We start from the raw sequence: 18,911 nt of genomic DNA on the forward strand, positions 1-18,911 counted from the left end.
CCACCCTAGGCCACCCGGCAGCCACCCTAGGCCACCACCAGCTCGTCCATGTCCCAGGCCAAGTTGTGGAGTCAGATGCCATGACAGGGGGAGTACAGATGTCTCCAGTCCTCACTATCCCAAGCCCTGTGGTGGGGTCAGGGTCCATGGACTCCAGCCTTGGTTGAGATAAGCCCTTTGATGCTGAGGGATGCTCGTCCTGGGGGCAGAGATAGCAGAAGCTAAGAGGAAGCGTGGACAGCTGCCACGGGCCGTGTCAGCCCTGGACTGTCAGCAGGAGACGTGGCCGGTGCAGGGCTGACTGCCCGGCATTCCTCAGACGTGTCCCCGTCGGTCCAGGGCCCCCATGTTGTTGACGCACAGCCCTCTGCCAGATGAGCCTTTCTCCCCTGGAAACTCCCACGTGTCCTCCAGGGCTGGCAGCCTCCCCGCCCCCGTCCTCAGCCTTGGCTCCCCCCCCCCCCCCCATAGCCGTGCTCCTCCTGCTTGCGCTGGTTCAGCTTCCCCGTCTCAGGGAGGGTCCCCAGGCCCAGTCAAGTGTGTGCGGAGATGGGTGAATTGGGCTGTGGGCTCAGCCTCACCGATGACTTCCAGGCCCTCGCTCAGCAGCCTTCTCTCACTCCCTCCGGGTCCCGGTTTTGTTCTGTCTCTCCTGAAACACAGTTCTGGAACTTTTGACACAGCCTCCCTGGGCCTGCTGTCTGTCGTTGGCCCCAGCCTGGACCCAGGCTCATACCCCAAGAACACTGACCCGAACAGGGGCAGGAGGGAGACCGTCCTTAAACTTGGCACACTGGGTGCCTGGCCTTGCTGACCTCAGCTGGCCCCAGCCCCAGACCTGCAGTTGGACAGCACCGGGTGCCAGTCCAGGTGACTTTGGGAAAGTTACCTTTCCTCGAACCTCAGTTTCCCTGTAACTGCCACCCTGGGTAGTGAAGACTAAATGAGAGAATGTGCTGCTCAGCCTATTACCTGACTCGTATTAAACGCCTGATAGACGTCTGTTGTGGTTACTGTCATCATCAGGCCAATACCAAAGCGTCATGGACCCACCGGTCCCTCGAGGAGCTCTGGAGTGACAGGGCCAGCCCTCCCTTGACTGTGGGTGATGTGTGACCGCGAGGACCTTCCCGGCGAGGTCAGGGCCTCCCGCGTTCTCAAGAGGATGTGTTTTGTGTCTTTGCTGCAGGAATTGCTTACTTAGGAGGCGTGTGCAGCACTAAGAGGAAATGCGTGCTGGCGGAAGACAATGGGCTCAATTTGGCCTTTACCATCGCCCACGAGCTGGGCCACAAGTAAGTATCAGACTCCGCCTGTTCGGATTCCTTCCCGAGGACGTACCTCTGCTCTTGAACCCTCCGCATTCTCACGCAGCGCTGCGCTGCGCCTCTCTTTTTCCACGAGGCGGACCTGGGCCGGCGCGCGGGGTCCCAGCCCCACGGGGAGCCCGAGAGACCACGGAGCAGACAGGCTCCGGGAGCCGCCCTGTCCGCTTGGTGTCCAGCCTGTTCCAAGAGCGCCAGCTCTCTCAGTGGCTTCCATTTGCTTTTCCCTCCCTGGATCGCTCTCAGTATAGCATTCGGATAATGGGATTTACTAATTCCCATACTGGTGACTTTCTCTTTTCTTTTCAGCCGGTTTCAAAGTCCAGTGTCTTAGTGTTAAAGCGTTAACAGCTCCGGCCTCTGCGCCGGCCGGAAAATGCTTCCCTTCAGGGCAGGGGTGGGGAACCTTTTTTTCTGCCAAGGGCCATTTGGATATTTATAACATCATTCGAGGGCCATACAAAATTATCAACTTAAAAATTAGCTAGGAAAAAAAAGCTCCAAGATTTATTGAATTACGAGCCCCGCCTGCAGTTGCCTTGGCAGGGCCAGACCAAATGATATCGGGGCCTGCGTACGGCCCATGGGCCCAACGTTCCCCACCCCTGCTTTAGGAGAAAAGAAACACAGAACCTCAGAGCCCAAAGGTGGAGACTCTAAGGCAGCCGCCTGGTTTTTTAGATGAGGAAACAGAAGGGCAGAGGGGTTGAGCCGCTGGCCCAAGGTCAAGGTCACCCGCAGGAAGTCTCAGGTGGCAGAACGCCAGCCGACTGAAACTACAGCCCCACTGTTGGCTCTTTCTCCCGGAGTAGGTGCCTGTTTTATGTTCCTCTGAAGTGAAAATTGTGATACGACTGCTTAAGAACTTAAAAAATAAATAAATCGAGGAGGCCAGAGCATGCAAAACAATGGGAAAATTTATTTTGGCTTGAACAGAACAAAATTCAATGTAAATCTAGTTCTTGCGGGAAAAGATATGTGGTGAAGGTTTTCTAATGACCTACACAGTAAGGTGCCTGGGACCCCAATGTATAAAGAAAAGGATGTTTTCCTCCCGTCTTAGCCGTATCTGTGGCTTTATTTATTTATTCTGCTTCTCTTTGGTTGTCTGGTCCCATTTTACTTTTTTCACCCCTGGGGGCAGTTTGGTCATTGGCTGCTCTGTAACCTGTTGGTTATCATGATGTGGGTGCAGCGAGTGAAAATGATCTTATGCCTATTTCCTGGGGTGAAGGAGGGCAAACAGGTTATTGGCCACGAGAAAGAAGATGAGCCGTTCGTTGTCTGTACACAGTTATTTCATGTCGTTGGTATTTTTTTTTTTAAATCGGTGAGAGCGCTTTGCCCGTACTATCTTGCCTATACTACCAGAAAATGATTTTTAAAAATGAATTATAATCAAGTTTGTTTTCATATCTCTGACTTGTTAAAAACAACCGCGTATCCAAGAGTGGTTGCTCAGAGAAAAGCATAAATTCACCTGGCTTTGGCAAAGCTCTCCTCACTGTCAAATGACCCGCCCAGCGCGTCAGAGCTCCGCAGAATCACCTACCCGCTGGCTGTGAGAGTGCAGAGCTGTCCAGACATTTCCCAACATGCAGCTCGTTGTGGACCTTCGGAGAGATGCATGAACTGCATCGTCCGTGGCAGCGCTGAGCACCAGGGCTCATGCAGGAGCGCTGCTTGCACCGCGCGTGAGCTCACACGTGCGGCACAGAGGCCTTTTCTCCTCAGACGCCGAGCACAGAGGGCCATTTTCTGCCCGATGACCTGTGCCACTGTGCAGCATCAAAGGCCCGCGTCCTAGCCCAGGAGGTCTGCAAAGATGAATGGTTAGATTCAGTCAGACCGCAGTCGCCTCTAGCTACAGTCTGTTTAGAATTTCTTAGAGGACTCTTTATAGCTTGCTATTGAACTCTAATTACCTACAAAAACAAACACCTTATTGTTAATCAAAGCCAATAAATCCTGCTAGCATTTGGCCCTGCCCCTTGTTGGGCGATTATGGCTTTCCCAGGGAAGTCTGTTGTCTTCAATTATTTGCAAATGTTGGGAAGGAGATCTCCCGAGGATGCAGTCACATCTCTGTCCCCAGACCTCTCTGGTCCGCTGGGCCCAGATCAGCAGGCAAGGCTGTGTGGAGGCTTGAGGCGGCCTAGGCCAACCTTCACCCTCAGTGAAGCCACGGCCAGGCCGCTTGCCAGACACGAAGCTGGGAAGCTGTTCCATGTTTCAGAATGGAGGGGAGCAGTTTAATTCCACGTTCCTCACGTACATGGGAACTAAGATAGGATGAGATGCTGTTCTCAGTGGGCCTGAGCCACTGGTCCATGCTCTCCAAGAAAATTTCTTGGTGGAAGTTTTAGAAAATGCAAAAGAGTATCCCTCAGTGGACCCTTAGAAAGTCCCCATGGGCTCACCCCCCCCCCATCCCTAACCATTTGATAGTGATAAAGTGCCACCTCTCTTCTGAAGGCTGGGTGTGTGTGCCTCACCCCCGATCAAGCGGATCACACCCTAGGCGATGAGAGAGCTTAGGAAGGCTCTCCTGGTGGGAGACCCACTGACATGGGATGTCTCAGGGGCTTCCTTGTTGATTTCTGGCTCCACCCACCTTCTTGCTTCCATCTCTTGCGCCTCATTTCGTCCCTCAGGGTTGATCCCCAAAAGTACTGGATTCACCACTTCCCTGAGGCCGCACCAGCCAGTTGCACTCTCGGCTGATGAGGCCGGGAAAGAAAAAGACAGCCCTTGGGAAGTTGCCACCCGAGGCAGGCTTAGTCCTGTCATCTCTTGTCCGAGGTCTCCTGGGAGACCTCAATGAGGGCACAGAGCAAAGCGTAAAGTCACCTGCGATGGGGTGAATGTGACCGGTGGGAGGAACAGAGGCGGAGAAATAGGTGGGGCCCAAGAAGTCTTGCACCTCGTGGAGGGCCCAGGTACTGAGTGCACAAGTGCCCAGAAATGGGGAGCAGTGCAGGGCTGAGCTTCAGAGGCACAGATGTCCTCGTAGGGAGCAGTGTTCGGTGACACGGCGGCCACATGCGTGCTGCAGACACACACACAGTTACCAATGGACTTGGTGGAAACATTGCGTAGCACACGGCTGGATTCTCAGACCAGCACACACGTTCACAGCCCCCAGTTCGGAAGCACTGTCCTGGCTGGTGTCACCGGGAGGAGGGAGGGAGCATGAGTGGAGCAGGGACTTTCTTCTCTTGCTCAGTCCCACGAGGACAGGGGATGTGTGGATGCCACCTTCCACCACCTCCCTGAAGTCACAAATGGGATCCGTAGCCCCAGGCAGTCACACGTGGATGTTTCCACCTAGAATGCAACTCTGCAAATAGGAGCTCAGGGCAGGGGACGTGGGAAGCATGTCCCGTTGATGCATGCCCGGGGACCTGCTTGCCTGGCCTGCAGCACAGAACGAGACCTAATCGTGGCAGGTGGGCAGAGGGCGGGCGGGTGTCTGGGGAGCAGAGGGAAAGGCGAGGGGAAAGCTGCTCCGGGACAAATGTTCTCATAACTGGAGTCGACACAATTCAAACGGAAAAGAATTGTCTCGATCCCAGGACAGGAAGTGAGGAAAGCCTTTATCCAGATGTGTGAAGAGGGAAATGTTTGTCTGTGATCTGTGTTAAGAATGAGCGGGGGAGATGCAGCGGGAACATGGGCCAGATGTGAGCCGGCAGCTCATCCACCAGCGCACGGCCGGGCGGCCACGGCTCCTGCTCGAACCCCGTGCCTGGTGCACAGCCCTGCGGGCACAGCGCAGGCATCAGGTGGGCCCGCTTTGTAAGGAAAGCACAGCGGAGAGGATTTCTGGAAATCCATAACCGTTTAGAGGGCACCTTCCAAGTGGAATTGGGGCAGTTTTATCACAGACGGTCGGTCTTTCTTGCCGAACTGAGGGAGGGGTGTGGAGGCAGTTGTGGTGCCTGGGTCTGGTTCTCGACCAGGCAAGTCCATGCTGGGTTTTCAGACCGGCTCCTCCCTGCCTCCCTGGGTCTTTCTATTTTTTTTTTCTCAGCTCCCAGAGTCTTTAGTAGGCAGACTAAAGGACAATCAGACACGCTAGCAGGGCGCTCCGGTTTCACACCGAGGTGCTTGGAGCTATTCCTGAGTATGATTTCCTCAGTGTTTGGCCCCCGGATCAAAGTCTGTGTGTGAGTGTCCTCTGAGCCAGGCTGTCTTCTCCAGATTCCAGAACCATGCAAAACATCCAGGCCTCATTTCCTCGTATTACAATTTTTTAAATTTGCTGCTGGAAATTGCAGGGTCTTTCACGTTCATTGACAAGCCTGTTCCTGTCCACCGGTGCCACATCCCTCCTCCTCACGTCTTCACTGTGGCTTCAGAGGAGGTGCCCCTGCACCCAGCACAGCTCTCAGTACCCACTCTCTCCCCCTCCTTTCCCTGCCCCTCCTCCCCCTCCCACAAAAACAAAAGCAGAATTTCCCTCTGCGCCTCCCAGGGGGGTCATTCTGAATGGGAGGGGCAGTTTCCAGAGCAGCAGGAGCCTTGTAGCTGGTGGCCCTGTTTCAGTGGCCTTTCTGCCCTAAGCAGGAATTTCTCACTGCCCAGTATTAACAGGAATTGCAGGGAAATTACCACGATTTCCTTTGGAGTCTTACCCTGGACGCGGAGTCAGTGTGAGGCACGAACACTTCTTCTAGTTGCTTGGCAGGCCCAGAGCCGCTGTCCTTAAGAGGACCTTGACCACAGCCTTCCCAGACCTGCCCAGGCCAGGGGAACACAAAGGGAAAGCTGTTGAAAGCTCTTCAGCAAGCAGGCCGATGTGGTCCCACCTGCCTCCTGGGCAGCCGGGCCAAGCAGCTAGTGGCTGGACGTTATCTCCGTGATGGGAAATCCAGCCAGGTTGGGGGCGTTTGCTGCCTCCGGAGCTTCCTCACTGTAACAACAAAAGGTTACAGAAGCTGAGCCTGGGTTTGTCTCCACCTCAGGAAGTGCTTGCATGGAATTACCGGGCGGATCGCCTTCCCAAAAACTATGTCGGCAGAGATGGTGTTGGAAGAGACAGGACGAAAGTTGAGTTTGGCTAAAGAACCAAATCCTGAAATCCCCTTAGAACCTCCTTGCATTACAGACTATTCCGGGAATCCGCTGAGAGCCAGTTTTCTCATTAGCTTGCCGGACCTTCTGGCAGCTCTATCTAAGTGGCTTTTCTCATGGTTCCCAGAGCTGGGAGGGACGTCTGGAGTCATCTTAGCCTCATTTTGCAGATGGCAAGTCAGTCTCCCTTCCTGAGGCTCTAAGTGGCCAAGAAGAGACTCAGAGCAGAGCCACAGGCCGAGGTGCAGGGTCCTTTACACAAGTGAACCAAACTTGTGCCGAGGCTGAGCCCTCCCTGAGTGGCTCTCCTGGTAACTGCATGTACTTACCTTTACTTGGGAACACACCTTCTGGCTAAGGTTTTCTAAGTATGAAAATTTCTCTAGTTGAAGTGCTCTGTTATGGACTGAATGTGTATGTCCCCTCAGAATTCACAGGTTGAAATCGAACCCCTCATTTGTGATAGTATTGGGAGGTGGGGTCGTAGGGAAGTGATTAGCTGATGGGGGTGGAGCCCTCATGAATGGGATTAGTGCCCCTATAAGAAGAGGCTGGAGAGCTAGCTGTCTTTCCCCAATGTGAGGCCACAGGAGAAGGCCGGCATCTGCAGCCCAGGAAAGGGCCCTCACCAGAACCTGACCATGATCTTGGACTTCTGGTTTCCAGAACTATGAAAAATAAGTTTCTGTTGCTGATAAGCAGACTAGTTTCTGGTATTTTCTTATAGCAGCTCGAGCTGGCGAAGGCATGCCCCCATCCTCTCGAGGTATTCGGTGAAATCCTTGTTCATCTACTGCCCACTGCCAATGGAAAATCCCCAACCAAAAACCTGAGGACGGCTGCATGTTCCCTGAGGCCCTGGGAAATGTTGCCATCGGCCTGGTCCTTGGCACAGCCCTCCTCATACTTGTCCATTCTCGGCACAGAGCACATGCTCTCGCATTGCGTGGAGGTGGCGGTGTGGCCAGAGGGCAGTGGCAGACGGGACCAGCAGAGGGCTCGAGGGGTCCTGGGGGCGCGGCATGAAATCAGGACAGGGCACCAGAGTGGCCTAGGACCTGCGGGAGGATCTGGCTCTTGGGAAACACAAATAATAGATGGATCTAGAACAAGGGAGGTGGAAATGTCCCTAGCAAATTCCCTGGAAGTGTTACAAAGACGTCATTGCTCATCAGAGCCACACTTCGGTGGTGTAGAGAAGGGACAGGTGTTAGGTCAGCCTGGTGATTCACTGAGGGAGCTGCTATGCAGACAAAGGCGGCCAGCTTGCCTGGTCCACGGAGAACCCCTCTCGTGCCCCCATCCCAGCCTGCACTGTCCTGGGAAGAGTTTCACAAGGGACAGTCTGGAGGAGCACCATATAGCTACACCTTGTGCCTTGCTCTTCCGACCATGGTCTGAGGACCAGCAAGCACCATGTTCCGGGGGGGGGGGGGGGGGGGTGGCTGTTAGAAACACAGGCCCTGAGCCCAGCCAGGTGACTCCTGCACCCGGGAGACTGGAGAAAAGTGGTTAAAGCACATCCAAGTGGTCTGCCTTCCAGCTGACCTCACCCTATGCAGTGCTCGCTCCAGCTGTGTGCTGCAGGTGCAGGTGCATATATGAACGTGTATATGAATACGGATACGAGTATGTATATGTATACGTGTACGTGTATGTGTATGTACAGGCAGAAAACGGGGATTTGGGGAGTTCCGCTGCAGACCACTGCAGTAAAGCAAGTGGTAGTCTTTTTGCAGCATCTGTTATGCGCCATGAACCAAAGCGCAATTAAATGAGGTGCGCCTGTGTGCGCGTATGTGTGTGCGTAACTTGGTGGGGACGGAGGGAAAAACACTTGTTTCGTTTTGAAGTGTTTTCCATGGGGGAGTCTTTAGAACAGCTCCCCCGCCCTGATTCTGGAACCTTTCCTTCCTTCCTTCGATCCCCTGTTGTGCTTGGAGACACTGCCACAGGGGATTTCGTGTCTCTGCGAGAACCCCCCCGCCGAGAGGCTTTCTGTCTGGAACACCTCTCTTCCTGCGACACCTCTGCCGGGATCCTGTGGGGAGGGCCTGTTTTCCTGTTCTAATAACCTATTATCAACTACAAGGCCGCCGCGAGTCAAAATATCAATTACCGCTTGGGCAATACCATTGGCATTGCCTAAAACCACATTCCACCCTCTTAACACGCTGGCTGCCCCGAGCCAGCGCTCGGAGGGGGCTTGAGGACGAGCTGCGCACAGTCATTACGGCGGCCAGAAGAATATATTTTTATCCTGCAAATGGAATGCCAGTTAAGCAGCAGTGATTACTGCAAGAAGCCTATAATTTACACTGGGGGAAGTGAAGATTTAAAGATAAAAAGTCTTGCTTAAGAAGAGCTTCCAAAAAACGGGGAGGGGGAATCGCAGTAACAAAGCCCCCAATGTCTCAGTTGTATGGAGATTTCAGAAGCAAATTCTTGGTGTCATAGAAACAGTGAGTCTATATAGACAATACTTCATGGAAAGTCCCACAAACTAGCATCTAATAATTTAGCGGTAGTGTGGTTGCTGTTTCCGAAATGCCCGTGTTCCTTAGAATATTCGCCATCAGGGTAGACTCTGTAGGTGGAACGTGGGGCCTTGAACTTTGTGTGTGTCCAGAATCTACCCACAGTCGTGCCTTCCCTGAGCCTGCCCAAAAATTTGGAATCTGGGTAGAAATAAAGGACAGCCGGACCTTTGACTGACTGACCAAGGAGTGATTGTCTGAAATCTTTGTCGCTTGGCTACGGAGCTTGATGAGAACTCCTGTCGTTTGTTATCAACTTGGACTTCTTGAAATTGGTGGGCAGAGGAGAGAAGAGGAAAGGGGGGTGAGAGCAATCTCAGATACTTGAACTCTGTCCCGTCATGAGGAGAGGGGTCTGTGCGTCCCAGCTCAGAACAAGAAGGAGCTGTAGTGTTGGATTCTGTCTGAGGCGTTAAGGGACAGCCTATTTCTAGAGGAGACATCCTTAGCCCTGGAGGGACACGAGACTCACCTGGGAGGCCCTGCAAAGTCCAGGTCCCCAGCCCCTCCCCCAGAAATTCTGATTTGCTCGGTCAGAGGTGGGCACAATTTCCCAGGTGATGTTTACCTTCAGCGAGGTGGGATGCTTACTGGTGTTCAACAAGAACCTTAAAACTGAAACAAGAAACTGAAAATTGTCCTGAAAGAAAGGGTTTCTTGAGCCACATGCAAGCCAGGAAAGGACCAGGTCCCGGTCCATGCCGTCTAGCCCCCAGCAGCAGCCGGATGGGGAAGACAGACGTCTGCTGTCCTGGGACTGGCAGGACCGTTCCAGGCGATAAGTTCAGAGAAGGAAGATGCACGCTGTTTTGACAGAATTTCCATTGGCTGCAGGTAAAGGGTGGAGCAGGGGGAAAGGGGAGCAGAGACATTGCTGGGACAGGTGCACAGCACAGGGAGAGGTGTCTGCTACTTTGGGACTGGCTGTGGGCAACAGTCAGGAAAGTTCCTGCGTCAGCAGGAGGCGGTGGCATCTGGAGGTCGGCTGTCCTCCCTAGATAATGACGGAAGTTCGTTCAGAGTTTTAACATACTTTCAGGAACGGAAGCAGTCTTCTTTTGGTTTCTGCTTGTAGCTGTTAGCCTAGTATCTTCCCTTCCACCCTCCGGCCGGCCTGCTTTAATTCCACTTAGGACATCTCAGCATTTTTCCTTGGCACTAGGACGGCTGTCTGCCTGACTCTCAGGTGCATGCTCCCTGGATCTGGAGCTTCAGCATCCCTTGGGAACTCGATGGAAATGCAAATTTTCGTCCCTGTCTCAGTCCCCACCCCTCAGACCTCTGGAATCAGAAATGCTGGGGTGGGGCCCAGCAGTGTGCGTTTTCACAGGCCCGTGGGAAGGGAGGGGGCCTGTTTTTGTGTGCATTTAGATGTCCCTGGGAGCTTTAAAGAATCCAGATTTATCTTACATGCATTTCATTTGTTGGTGTGGTTTCTAAACATCCTGACAGTTGATTATTTCTTTCTTTTATATTTAAAGTAAGTAAGTTACGCAAGACTTTTATTCCCGGAGTACAGGAAGCCCTGGGCTTGAACTGGAAGCCCTGGGTCGAGTCCTCTGATAATATCTAGCTTTGCCATTAGTATCACTATGGGAAGTCTTGGTCTTTGTCTCTAAAGTGATTTAGGGACAAGGTTCTCTACATCTCTGTTGTGTTGTTATAGTTGGTCTTTGTTTTGGTTTTAAATAATTGTTTTCTGTTGTGTTTCTTTTGCTGCAGGAAAAGGGTCTGGTTTCTGTAACTTTAATATTGCCGTGAAGATTCTTGAAAATAGAATAGCGTGTGACCTTATTTGTCATTGAGAAAAGAAAAGTCCAGATGTCCCGGCCACACCTCATACCAATGAAATCAGAACCTCTGGTGGTGAGAGCCAGGCATCCGAGTTTTCTAGAACCTTCCAGGAGATTCCACTGTGGGGCCAAATTTGAGGACCAGTGTTTACAGAAGTTGAACTCTGTCCCTTTTGGATTTAAGATTCTAGAATTTACCTCTGTGATTCTGTCCTGTCTCCCTAAGGTCAAGTTTCATTGGGCAGGACGTGACTGGCAATAGGGCCGGGAGGGGATGGCTGAGTCCCTACTGTCCCTGGTGGAAGCCGTGGCTGCTTGCTTCTGATTTGCTGTGTACTCAGGAAAAAGGGATCTCAGGATGCTCTCAGAACCCCCACCCCACCCTGCCACCTAAATAACAGGCAAAGGGACCCTAGATCTATGGGGATGAAATCTTGTAAGAGAAACTCTTAGATGCAGTCAGACTGGTGTTACGTGTTCAGCCTGTTCTATTGACGTATGAACACTTACCAGCGCCGTGTGTGTGCTTCGCGCTGGGTCAGGCTGTGGGAAGGCCCTGGGCCAGGCTGTGGGAAGGCCCTGGGCTGTGGAGGTGTGAGGAAGAATGACAGGCCTTGCCCTTGGGGAGGCCTCGAGAGAAGGACCCTGGTGCTTAGGAGTTCAGGCAGGTGGGGTCCCTCTTAGCCAGAGGGGGTCAAGGCCACTGCATGGGACGATCAGATCAGCAATGTGGGCCTTACAGGGAGGGGAAGATTTCAGATGGTAGGGACAGTGCAAAGGGGGTGTCCAGATAGGGGCTGACGAAGGGAACAAGCAAAGGCACTGGGGTAGGAAGATCTCCTAGGAATTGTCATGCAGGCGCCTGCTGTGAGGCTGGGCTGGCATCTCCTGGGTTAACACCCCTCTGGGGCCTGGTCAGTGGCATGCACTTCACAGAACTAGGATGTGGCATGGAGTACAAACTCCCATACCCCCAACCTCAGCCCCCTGAACAAGGTGGCAGAGGCAGAGCCTAAATAATGAGGCCATAAAGCCTGATGTGTGGCTTTTAAGGGGAGGAAGGGGGTGCTGGTCATTAGGAGCAGGAAGTGGCCTGTCCTAGGGTTTCTGCAGCCCGGAGCTCCCTGTGCCCTTTGATGTCCCTGAGGGGCCTTTGAACTTTGGGAGCAACAGATTCTCTCTTTGCATCAGCTCCCTCCTGCAGGCCAGCTTGGGGGTGGGGAGCTTTGAAGGGGATGGGGAGTGCTGGGGGCTGCTTTCCAAAGCCCATTAAATAGCAGCTCCTGGAAGAATCCGTGGCAGAGATTGCCTTCGAGGGGGGCAGCCAGGCCTTTGGAAACGGCCCTGTGTTCTCCCCACATGAGCCCCTTTATTTAGTGCAATCCCAAACTAAGAGGACTTTTTATGGAACTTGATGAACCACATCATATGGAAAAGTAAATCCCTGAGATCATTTTGGAACAACCCCAACCAAAAACACACAGGAGAGGAAGGAAGGCGTATCCCTTCCTCTAATTCTATCTGCCTTGTCTGAGGCAGAGTTTTTTCTTAACACCCTACAGCCTTTCCATCGGAATCAGTGTCGTCCCCTCTGAAATAGTCACGTACCTTGGGAGACTGTCCTGCTTCCATCAATATAGATGTTCTAAATTTGTTTGGAACATCTCCCTGGAGTCAGCTTCAGGTGCCCCACCCGCTTCTAGAGAATGTTTTCCAACTCTAAGAAATGTCTTTACAAGGACATGCTCCCCACTGCTTGCTTTCTACAAGTCCCCAAAAAGTTGCAAGGTCTTTTTTTTTTTTTCCCATGAATGTCTACGAAATATTATATTATCACTTGGTTCCATTAAAATTGATTAACCTGCCAAAAAGCCTTCCTGTCCCTCTAGAAAGATGGTGTCCCACAAGGAACGGCAGATGTGCCGAGTCTCAAACATGTGGCCGTCGCTCCCCGCTGTCAGGACTTGGGGAGAAGCCACGTGTCCCTTGTTTCAAGGAAGGCAGGGGCTGGGCCCCCACCTCTTCTAGCTCCACCGCCGGTGCGGCAGGAAGAGGCAAAGGTGGAGGCTTGTTTCAAGATAAAGTCGACCCAGGCCCTTAAGTTATTACTGTGCGTGATGAATCTCGGCCACACGTGACACGCGGCCTGTCTGTGTCCTTAATTCCACAGTCACTTAAAGTTAAAATTACTGTGTGCTCTTAACGCCACTCGTTTTTGTTAAATGTAATGTTGCCAGAGCTAATAGATGCCCTGGGACATAAACCTACAATAACATGCGTTTCTCAGTCGAGCAGCCCTTCATTTAAACTAAAAATAGCCTCGGCAGTAGTTTGCGCGAACCGCAAATATCACGACGCCCAGTGCCAGCGCTGGTTCATCAAACTGCAACTTTACGAGGCACTTAGTTAGCGTTTGGACATTTTCAGCCATGAAGCAGCACGTTTTACGGACATAAACAGGCCTGAAAGGAACATCAGCGGGCCCCGCGTTAAGCTACCCTCAGCCGACGGGTGCGGGTGGGGTGATGCGGTGCAGGGCACCGGGCAGCAGGTTTGCAGAGGCCCCGGCCGCTCCGGCCAACCCGACTCGGCGCGGCGGGGAAGGGAGGGTCTGCGTGGCCTGGCGCGGAGCAGGAACGCGGCCCGGGCCTCTCCCTGGGAGGCACCAGGATGGGCCAGCGAGCAGGGGAGTCGACGGCTCGAGACATTCCAGGGAAACCTGGGAAGCGTGACTCTGGAGGAGCATTCAGAACCTCATTTTTAAAAAATATATTTTTACTGATTTCAGAGAGAGGAAGGGAGAGGGGGAGAGAGAGAGAGGAAATCAATGATGAGAGTCATTGACCGGCTGCCTCCCGCACGCCCCCTGCTGGGGGTCGAGGAGCCCGCAACCCGGGCCTGTGCCCTGACCGGGAATCGAACTGCGATCTCCTGGATCCTAGGTCGTTGCTCAACTGCTGAGCCACACCGGCCGGGCCAGGACCTCTTTTGATGAAGATCTCTGTTCGTGTCGTCCCCTCTCCCAGGCTTGCGCTATCTGAGGTCGGGATAGCACGTCGTACACCATCGTGTCTTCTCTCCTAGTCCATTCCTCACACTTGAGAAAACTCTAATAAATATGTTTTGAATGAATGAAAGCAAATTTTTCCCCTATGGGGCTGGTGACAAAGAACGGATCTTTATGCACATCGAGCCTCTCCCCTTAAAGCCACAGGCCACCTGACCTGTGTGTTCTGTGTCGCAGTTTACCCCGGTGACAGCTTGTGTGCGAACTAAGATCACTGGTCAGTGTACAGCGTGTGGTCGGTCCCCCGTGACTACACAGGCCTCCCAGGTACCTCTGGGCGGGGAAGGCGGCAGGTGTGATCTCGGGGGACACAGGTATACTGGTGTGAGAGGCTGAAGCCACATTTTTCATTCATTTGACGATCTGCACTGTGATAGTCTATAAGTCAGTGTCTCAGATGGTTCCTACTAGACCTTAGCATAGTGGCCTCTCTTTAAGGCAACAATGGGGTATTTTAGTGCCGAAAAGCAAGTCAAGTCATCTGAAATGTATAGTTTAGGAACTATAGTTTCACAATTAGTATAATTTGTTCATTTATTATTTGTTGTTTAGCAAATGTGGTTAGTGCTTTTGGCTCCGTCTTCATTCATTCAGTAAGCAAATCGCCGCCCTCTATCTCCCTGGCAGCTGTGGCCATTGGTCTTCACTGAGAGACCAGCCGAGCCCCAGGTGTCCCACCTGTCCCCCTGTGAATTCATGACTGAGTTAAGAGTGGGACGCTAGACCGTGGAATCCGAGACGAGAAGCCTGAAGCCTAAGTGTCTCCTTTTCCTTCCCTCGGGCAGCTTGGGGATGAACCACGATGATGACCACTCCTCCTGCGCCGGCAGGTCCCACATCATGTCGGGGGAGTGGGTGAAAGGCCGGAACCCCAGCGACCTCTCCTGGTCTTCCTGCAGTCGAGACGACCTTGAAAACTTCCTCAAGTGAGTCCTTGAATCATTCTACACCTTCCTTGCAACAGAAAGTACTTCCAGAAGACACAGCAGTCGGGTCTCAGCAAGGGTGGGGAGGGGAAATGATCTCTTTGAGGATTCTCAGCTGGCCTAATGCGGCGGTCAGTGCAGATGTCCCATGTGTGCACCTGGTATGAGTGTGCATCTGGTGCGGTGTGTGGACCTGGTGTGTGTGCACTGGTGTGGTGTGTGCACCTGGTGTGTGTGCATCTGGTGTGATGTGTGCACCTGGTGTGTGTGCACTGGTGTGGTGTGTGCACCTGGTGTGTGTGCATCTGGTGTGGTGTGTACACCTGGTGCAGTGTGTGCACCTGGTGTGATGTGTGTATCTGGCACAGTGAGTGCACCTGGTATGGTGTTGGGCACCTAACTTGTATTCACAAATGCTTGTCTGTTGATTGAAATATCAGCACAGTGACTCTCTTGAAGCCTGTTTCATTTCTTTGCAGTATTTTGACCGTGAGTGGACACTGACAGCCGTGGCTGTGGCTGCTGTAGAGCAGATGTGTCCTCCATGCTCAGGCTGAACCCCTTTGATAGGGACGTGCCTTTGCCGGGGGGAAGGGCTCGCTCATCTCCCTCGTGTGTGGGGACGGATGGGTTTATCTCGCTGACACTTTGTTCCCAGAATGTGCGCATTCTCAGATTTCTGCAGAAGAATTGACCATCTGGTTTCAGACATTTTTCAGTCTGTGCCCATGCACTGGGCCCCTTAGCGTCGGGACCTCGGTGCTGAACTTAGAGGTTTGACAGCAGACCCCGATCGCTTCTCTACTTGGCTGTACTCACGTGTACACCCCATGGAGGTGGAAGGGCCTCACGCCTCTCACCACTGTGGAGCTTCTGGGTCCAATGACACATTTCAAGTACCGGTGACTTCGAGTGGAGCAGCAAAGGCCACTCTGGCTGCTGTCCTCATCCTGGGTCTCCTGTCATGGTGTTCCCTGTAGGCAGGGAAATTCAGTGTATACAAGGCTTAAAAATGGACTCATTCATTTTAACAGAGTCTATTTTCTACTGAGTCTTCGAAGTCACAGAATCAAAATGAAATGTTGTAAGACACTTGACATTTCATTTTACCCAGAGGATCCATGAAGCAAGGCAGGGTGTTTTCATTTGTTCATACACAGTGCTGGTCCCACTGCCTTTGTTCAAGAGGGGTGTGTGTGTGTGTGTGTGTGTGTGTGTGTGTGTGTGCATGCGCGTGGGTCTGGGTCTGGGTCTGGGAGAGGTGGACCCCTGTGTACTTAGGTGCATGCAACTATTTTCTCCCAGAATCTTAGCAAGAGGCTTGCTTTTGTTTCTACTACCATCTGCCTCATTTTAGGAAGTAAAACAAAATCAAAGCGTTCATGTTTTTAACCTCCCAATGGGGCTGCAGCCTCACAGCGCCCGTTTAGTTTTCCAGAGGCGTTCTCAGCAGCCCCGAACAGTCCCACTGGTTGAAATCCCAGGGTCCTTTGCAGAGTGCGCCCCCGGCCACATTTCAGCGATGGCAGAAGGTGTCCTCGGGTGGGACATCTGGACCAGCCAGTTGCCACAGAGAATCTGAAAAGTTGCAAATAAGCACTGTGCCTTTATTTAAAATAAAGCAAAACAACCCCAACTCCTAATAAAGAGAATTTTCTTTATTCATAGTAACTTTTGCTCAAAGCCATATTCTTAAGAAAATGTCAGAGGAATCTATTTCAAAAGCGCTTCCATCCAAGAAGACGCCCAGACTCCCCCAGAAAAGTACACGAGCCTCGTGGGTGTCTTTCCTGGGCCCTTGCTTAGTTGCCAAGCTCTCGTTGCCTTTGGAGTCAGGAGACCCACGTGGCCGTGTGGACAAAGAGGAGAGTGTGAAAAAACCCGGAGTCTGTGTGTTCAGGGCCTGGGGCACCTTCCCATAAATAATTTGGAGGTGCACCCTTCTCGATGACTGAAAATCAAAACAAAATGCTGGGCGGTACATTCGAAAGTCAACTCGCCACTTGGCTGTTTCAGGTCAAAAGTCAGCACCTGTTTGCTGGTCACGGACCCCAGGAGCCAGCACGCGGTGCGCCTCCCTCACAAGCTGCCTGGCATGCACTACAGCGCCAACGAGCAGTGCCAGATCCTGTTTGGCACCAACGCCACCTTCTGCAGAAACATGGAGGTAAGTGGCCTGGCGGCAGGGGGCTCAGGAAGGAGTGTCTGGCTTCTGCCAGAGGACACAGGTATTCACGCTCCATGCACACATGCATGCACACATGTGTATGTGCACATACACACTCACACGCACATGCATATCCATCTGCCACCATGGGCATTTGCACAGTGCACGCATAGAGATCTCTGTGCACACACACTTGCACACGTAGGCGACCTGTGAGTTGGTTCGGAAGATCAGAGCGGAATCTGCAGGTGGGGCACTGCCTGCCATTATTTGGGATGCAGGAAAGCGCAGGACCTCCAAACCAGGCAAGCACCTGCCGCTAGCTGTGTGCCCAAAGGGGATTTATCCACAACATTGTCCTGAATCCCCCTCTGTCGTTCCCCTGCAGAGGCGCCAGCAAGGGTCCTTCCTGGGCCTTGGTAACAAATGGGAAGCTGTCTCCCACTTCATACCAACTGATGCAACTTTCATTCATTTGGGTTCACAACATGTTCCGTTTAGATGTTGGTCTCCTCGAGGCCCTGAATGTCCCATGTCTCCAAATCGACAGCACTGTGCCGTTCTCCACTCTCATAACCAAACCAGTGGCACCGTGACATCTCACGGCGTTTTCAGTTGTCTCAGAGGGAACTGTGATGCCAGTCTCTCAACAACATGCCCCAGATCACTTGCAGCCCCTTTAATAGGAAAAAAAAAAAAAAAATACTATTTACTAGACACCATGAAAAAGAAAGAAAAACACTCCTAGCCAGGAAGTTTAGGGGAGTGGATATTGTGAAGGCATTACAACTCCAAAAGTCTGGAGGAATCTCTTAAAAACCACACTTGGGCCTGGCAGTTAGGATGCTGTGTTCCCAAGTCCAGGGATCCCCCAAAGAGAGTTTCACCAGCACGGCGCTCAGCCGGCCTCACTCTGCGGAGCCCTCAGGGAGTCGCTTGGAAAAGCACCGAAACATTAGCGGGGCGAGTGGGGCGCGTGCGAATCTCTTGTCTTAAAAATTTCTAGAACGTTAAGCCCGTTACAGAGAAGAAAATAATAAACTATAGCAGAGGTAAAACCATGAAATACACGTGGACTGAGGAGTCGAACCCCTTTTTCTGGAATATAAATCATAAAAGCAGAGAAGAAAAGAAACTGGATAGGTTATGTAAGCCCATTCCTGGGAAGCGTGGATGCATCTTTGTTGTTGTACAAGGTTACTTAGGGCCCATGGGTCAGTTTCAGAGCGTTTGTGAACAGCGATGGGAAAGACATGCCATCTTTGTTTTTTCCTAAGCTATGCCTGAAATGAGCGTGTCCTTCTATTACGAATGTCCGCATAAGCCGCAGGCGTATTCCCCGCATCCGTGCCTGTCCCGTGGTTAGGGATTGCTGATTTTTTTATACTGCATGACAGTTGTAGCCAATAACTCAAAATATCACTTACGCTCCCCACCCCTTCAAAACTAGTCCCTGGTAGACCCGGGGCCAGATCTCGTTCTGTAACATGTTCACCAAGAAACACACATTCCTATACTGTGCATTTGTAGTTATTTTTAAACCTTTAGTTCTATTCAAATTGAATCGTTTCCTTGGTGATCTTCTGTACTTTATCATGACGCACGGACAAATATCACTCTGAGAAGGGGTTTAGAGTCTCCACGCGATGGCTCCTGGCAGGAGGAGGCCAGGTGCTGGGTGCCAGGCAGTGGCGGGCCGGCCTCTGTCCCCCCGCGGCACGTGCCAGCTCGCGTGAGTTATGACGTGAGTAGTTTCAAACACAGAAGCCCCTTGCACTGGACGTCCACATGCACTCTTCTGGCATTCACCACGTGGAGCCTAACTAAAAAGCTATGTCCCCACTCGAAGGTGTAGGGTAAAGAACTTTGGGAAAAGGCTACTACAGTTGATTTGGGAGCAGCAGCCTGGCTTCGAGCAGGAACCAGGCTCCCGCGTTCTTACGCATCTGCACACCAGAGACCCAGGGAAAGTTAGAACGCGGGCCACCCTCCACCCTAGGGCTCTGGAGATGCCCACACC

The 18,911-nt window shown here is 52.4% G+C and overlaps 1 protein-coding gene across 3 annotated transcripts in view; it reads left to right on the forward strand.

Moving 5' to 3' along the window:
- ADAMTS17 (ADAM metallopeptidase with thrombospondin type 1 motif 17) overlaps nt 1–18,911 on the forward strand; it is a 155,286-nt gene that overhangs the window by 64,136 nt on the left and 72,239 nt on the right. For all 3 annotated transcript variants that reach the window (XM_087829135.1, XM_087829134.1, XM_087829136.1), the window contains exons 8-10: nt 1,190–1,295; nt 14,584–14,724; nt 16,741–16,891. In XM_087829135.1, coding sequence (XP_087685261.1) covers nt 1,190–1,295; nt 14,584–14,724; nt 16,741–16,891 — 398 coding nt within the window. The remainder of the gene's footprint in view (nt 1–1,189; nt 1,296–14,583; nt 14,725–16,740; nt 16,892–18,911) is intronic.

Source organism: Miniopterus natalensis, chromosome 22, assembly GCF_054644295.1.
Source record: "Miniopterus natalensis isolate mMinNat1 chromosome 22, mMinNat1.hap1, whole genome shotgun sequence".
NCBI lineage: Eukaryota > Metazoa > Chordata > Mammalia > Chiroptera > Miniopteridae > Miniopterus > Miniopterus natalensis.